The sequence below is a fragment of the Oncorhynchus clarkii genome, chromosome 3 (genome assembly GCF_045791955.1).
Source record: "Oncorhynchus clarkii lewisi isolate Uvic-CL-2024 chromosome 3, UVic_Ocla_1.0, whole genome shotgun sequence".
In the NCBI taxonomy this organism is placed as follows: domain Eukaryota; kingdom Metazoa; phylum Chordata; class Actinopteri; order Salmoniformes; family Salmonidae; genus Oncorhynchus; species Oncorhynchus clarkii.
In genome coordinates, this window is record NC_092149.1 from 49,222,152 (window position 1) to 49,227,705 (window position 5,554).

General features: G+C 39.1%; 1 protein-coding gene across 1 annotated transcript; it reads right to left on the reverse strand.

The window, feature by feature from the left end:
• Positions 1-404: 404 nt before the first annotated feature.
• LOC139405997 (twist-related protein 2-like) lies at positions 405-3,925 on the reverse strand. The gene is made up of 2 exons (XM_071148454.1): positions 3,241-3,925; positions 405-624 (listed from the first exon to the last, which is right to left on the reverse strand). Exon 1 carries the CDS (start codon positions 3,758-3,760, stop codon positions 3,272-3,274), a length of 489 nt encoding a protein of 162 aa, XP_071004555.1. The 5' UTR covers positions 3,761-3,925; the 3' UTR covers positions 405-624; positions 3,241-3,271.
• Positions 3,926-5,554: the final 1,629 nt, after the last annotated feature.

Here is a 5,554-nt window from a genome sequence, read left to right on the forward strand (position 1 = left end):
TATTTTTTACAGGTTGTATAATATACCACATATTCTATCTGAAATGGGTATGCTATGGTATTCTATGGAAACATAAATCAAAAGGCTCAACTACATTGTTCAAAAATATGTGTTTTAATAAATAAGTTTAAAAAAAATGTACATTGGACAGAGTTGAAAGACTTGCTTATAAGTCAAATCTGGATAAATCCATGCAGCATACTTCAAGAACGTATTCTAAATTGCATTGGTCCCTTTACAAGCTGAATATACAAACAGGTAGGCCTATGTACAATACGAAACATTTATATATACTTCTATTTTGAGATTTTACAAACAGAACGAAATATAATTTCCCCAAAAAGATAAAAGATGGTTTTTCCTACTCTCATCACCATTCCGACATTAAAACAACATTATAATGCGCCAGCAGTAGACACGAGAAGCGTCTTACAACACTGTCTGAGTATGCAACTTTTCGGGTTATCTTCACTCCTTCTCACACTCTTCCAAGTGTTAGGTAATTGCACTCAAAGCACTCCAGGAGAGTTGTGCACCACATTATGCCTCTTGACCACGTTTCTGAGGTTCGTGGGTTCTTCAATAGATCCTTTGGTGTCTTCATACTTTGTAGAAGTAAACAGTCTATCAGGGGAAGAAAGAAAACAAAATGTTAGCGGCAATTACCAATATTACAGATTACAATGCATATACATTATCAAGCAATAGCAATATTATTAATACACTGCATGCACAGCTTTATTGCACTTAATTCCCGAAAGAGATTTTATAGGCTAGCCATGACACAGTGCGTTGCCTATTGGCCTGAAGGGTGGCACACGATCACTGGCATGGGAAGTCCTTAATTAAACAATGATTTGGACCTGAGTGAAACCATATGTGAACAACGGAAAGGGATTTCATTTTAAATGTGATGCATAAACCACAGTGGCCTATGTAATTGCATCACTGGAAAAATATATGAGCAGGCCAAACAGACTTCAGGGGATATGAGCACCTGTCTGTTTTAGGATGTTTTCATTTATATGGATGAGTGAATATTGAAATATTTATGCGGTAATATTCATAATGTGGACTATGTAAATGCAAATTTCCAAATTCATAGTAGGCTATTGCATTTTCTTTCTGTCATTTACGAGGCAAAGCTTAAATGCAGCAATTATGTTTGTAAGGCCTGTTAGATTTAAATGGCCGTTTTGTTTCTTGAATTCGTTTAGTAAATATTAGTAGACTACAATTTGATATTCAGATATTTTGGGGTTAAATACATTTGGATTTGTTTGATTTAGTTTAAGAAAAACCAGCTATGCTGATTACATTATCAAATAGCACAATGCACGTGTCACTAGTATCAATTCGAGTAGACTAATATAGGCCTCGTGATTTCTGCCGCATACATTGGCGAAGTTTATTTTATAAATGTCGTTTAACGATTACAAATTAATTTTAAGACGAGCTTTCTCACTTGCTTTTCTTTGCCATTCCACACAGACGAATGAAACCCAAAACAGCATTGACAGCAGAATTGGATACGGAAAAGACGTCCGGTTAAGTTCGAGAAAGGCCACTTTTAAATCACCATAGTGTAGTTTATTTGTCCTCTTTACAGAATATCTGTTTTATACGAGTGGGCGGTCTGTAAACTTCCTGGTACCAGTCCATGGAAACTAAACAAACCAAAATCAGGCTTTATTTAACTGGAAATGTTTCTTTGACGGAATAAAATGTTTTGTTCCAACTCCTGTTCCAAGACATCAGTAACCTACTTAAAATTGGTGGGCTACTATTCAGAGCATAAATACTATTTTGGCCTATAGCTAATCTGTTAAAAAGTCGTATAGCTAATCTGTTAAAAAGATGTAGGCATATTAAGAATTTCCCCCCATTTTTTTTTTGCAGCAGCCTACATTTGTTTTAACATTTTGGCCTATGCAAATTGCAAGGCTCTCTGTACAAAACTGTACATTAGAATTAGACTAGGCTTCTACAATTAAATTAGGCCTAAACCAATGGCACAAGACAAGAAAACAAATGCACTATCAGATGGTTTTGTGGCATGCATAAATTAGCTTTAATGGCTTGCTTCACAGCTCAAAGACGCACAACGGTTGGGTAACGCTGTGCAATGATAAGGGAACTAGAAACTCTTAAATGACCGTAGCCATTTTTGACTTGCCGCCAGTATACCCACTACGCTCAATGCGCTCGCATCTTTAATAAAAAACTGCTGGTTTTGAACTCTCCGGCCCAAGTCGAGCGTTGCTATTCCTGCGGTCCCCATACAGGAAAGCGCTCCATTGTGAATGTGAATTGCCCGTGGTAGGCTGTTCAAGGCTGCTGCGTTTTGATGCGGCCTACCCCTCTATCTGCCATAGGCCTCAGAGGCCTCGCATCTTAAAAAGTCGTCAAGAACGGACAAGGATTAAATGCAAGACTGACATTTCACTGCAGAGTTGAACGTGTTTTCGAGCTGTCACGCACTCACAGCAAGAAAAAAAAACTGACGTTTCAACCATTTCACTCCCCCAGTGTCAGTTAGGCATTTTTTAAAGTCGTCTTTGGTTGCTACCCCAGTGTTTGGCAAGTAAAACATGTTCCAAAAAACATTATTTTGGCTACATTCAGAACACCAAGTTCCCATGTCTATAATCAAACAGCAGCCGTATTCTCATTGTAAATGAAGCGTTCAACGACCCTCACTAACATTTCAGAAGGCCTATTTTCTTCTTCTAAATTAGCAGTGGTGTTGTCAGGCAATGCTGATGGAGAACTTGTCTAACTGTGTATTAACCTGGCTCGTGCTTAGGTCATCCACATGCGCTTCTGCGCGCGTGCTGGTGAAATGTTTGCAAGATGCAGATGCCATGGCATGGATGTTAAAGAATGTTATTTGTATAAGGCTACCCAGATGACTATCATGAACATTCACTGGGTAATTGGATAAACTACACTTATTTCATTCATAATTCACTATAGTAAAGGGGAAATAGTTTCGCTTTCAGATCATTTGTGCAATAGTTGACCTGACGCTGACTTTTAGCTCAAGCCACAACATATTTTATCAGGATCATTAACAACCTACAAACTATGTCAGGTTCTTGTGTTCGCCCTAAAACAACCTACTCTTGTGTTCACGGCTATTATGCATAATAGCCTACTAATACCACTAATCATTTCGGACTAGCAAAATGTTTTGTTTCGTATTTTCGCATGAGAGGTAACGCTGAATGTACCACCTACCGCTTTGGCATTGAGTGAAGGGCTTTGGATGCTAATGAGATGCAGACATTGACCACGCGCCCTCCATCCGCCACACGGAGAAAGCGTAACTGAGTCTCTCGTGCGCAACATAGCTGCAGCTCGACATCTTGTTGTCCATCTCGTCGCTTTGCAGCACCTGATAGAGGAAGTCTATGTATCTAGAGGCCAGTTTTAGTGTCTGGATCTTGCTCAGTTTATCCGAGGGTAGCGTGGGGATGATTTTGCGTAAAGACGAGAAGGCTTCGTTGAGCGACTGTGTCCTTTGCCTCTCCCTGACGTTGGCCAGGCACCGCTGGTTCTGCAACTCCTCGTAGGACTGAGTGCTGCTGCTCGGACTCGGTTTTTTGCCCCGTTTCACGTTACCCGGACAGCTGTCCTCGCTCGACTTTTTACTGTGTCTCCTCTTCCTTCCAAATCTTTTCTGTTGCCTGTCCAACTCATCCTCACTGGTCAGTAGGCTATCCATTGGGGAGACGGGAGAACTTGAGCCCTCTTCCATTTCTCGTTTAAAGAAATGCAAGGATAGCAAAGAAAAAACGGTCTCCACTTTTGAAGCTGTGGTTACAAAATATATCAGAATATGCCGACACCGACAGAAAGTGGTTTTAAATAATGTCTTACTCTACGACTATTATGTTCTAAACGTTTTGGGAGTAGGATACTTTCAAACCTACGCTTGAGGTAGTCCTTCTCTCGCAGGAAGTTTTCCCCCAATTTTTTGGGGAAAACTTTATCCCAGTTTCAGATGCTAAATAGTAGTCTAGTGAAGAGGGAGGCAGTATCGGGCTCTGATTGGCCAGCTAATAAACAGGAGGGAACAGTCTTATGTTACACTCCGTAGCTATATTACAGCAGCCCAGGCAGGACCTCAGAACAGAATCATGTCAAAACAATCAAATATCAATGACAAAAGTAACAATAGACCTATTATCTTTATTTGTAATAATTCATGTTCTAGCCTATCTCGTCCATAATTGGTATGAAATAGACTATAACTAATAGACCCTTAAAAAACATCAACAAGTGTAGCATGGTTATTAGGCCTTTGATAAATGCATGATTCATATTATGAAAAGTGTGTTGTTTTATAATTTGATAATCATAAACAATACCCATTTAATCCCGTATTGACTATTTTAGTACAATAGCGACATCTTCATGGTGAATATAATACATTATAATAACCAAAATATAAATAGGCTGGGCCTATATGCCATCGTATTGTAATACATAAAAAAAACACATACCCTATGCAGACAGGGGGATATATATATACTCTTGTTCCCTAATCTAATCAAAAGTCGGTATGCTTTCCCAGTTTTCATAAATGTGGAAGTCAAACAGGAAGAAAGCTTAAACTAACCGAAAAGTTCTCATGTTTCTCTGGATGCCTCCAGCATGCGTTTTGTCAAAGTTCCACCTCTTGATGTGTGATGTCATGTTTTCTACACATAACAGTGCGCAGTTGGCTCGTATTAACGGCCCCATTCTCCAACAGTGTGTGATCTCTCGAATTATCTGCTGCCAAAATGCTCAATATTTCCGAGTCAGCTGACGCCTACTTTTAACATTGGAGTAAAATCCCACTGTGTATGTGTTTTACCTTTATCTAAAATAATCTGTAGTATTTAGATAGAATTAATGGAAATCCTTCCTCATAATTAAATACTGGCATGGGTTAAATTCCTTGGAAGAATATGTGAAGGAATGTAAAAAATAACAGGTGAGAAACTTCACCCAGATGAAAGATTTTATGTTTTGCAATTTTATTCTATAAATTCTATGAACTCAAATACTGTACCTCGATATCTGTTTTGAATTAACTTTATAAACAACACTTGAAAATGCGTTTTACAACATCTGGGTAGACCAATATAAGCCTACTGTCAAAATAGTTACAGTGCCTTCAGAAAGTATTCATATCCCTTGACTTATTCCACATGTTGATGTGTTACAGCCCGAATTCAGCTTTTCACAACTCCAGCGTAGATTTGGCCTTGTGCTTTACTTTATTGTCCTGCTGAAAGGTGAATTAATCTCCCAGTGTCTGTTGTAAAGCAGACAACCAGCAACAAAGGCCTTCACTCATGCTGCCAAACATACCCTTGTAAAACTGACCATCCTACCAGTCCTCGACTTTGGCGATGTCATTTACAAAATAGCCTCCAATACCCTACTCAACAAATTGGATGCAGTCTATCACAGTACAATCCGTTTTGTCACCAAAGCCCCATATACTACCCACCATTGCGACCTGTACACTCTCGTTGGCTGGCCCTCGCTTTATACTCGT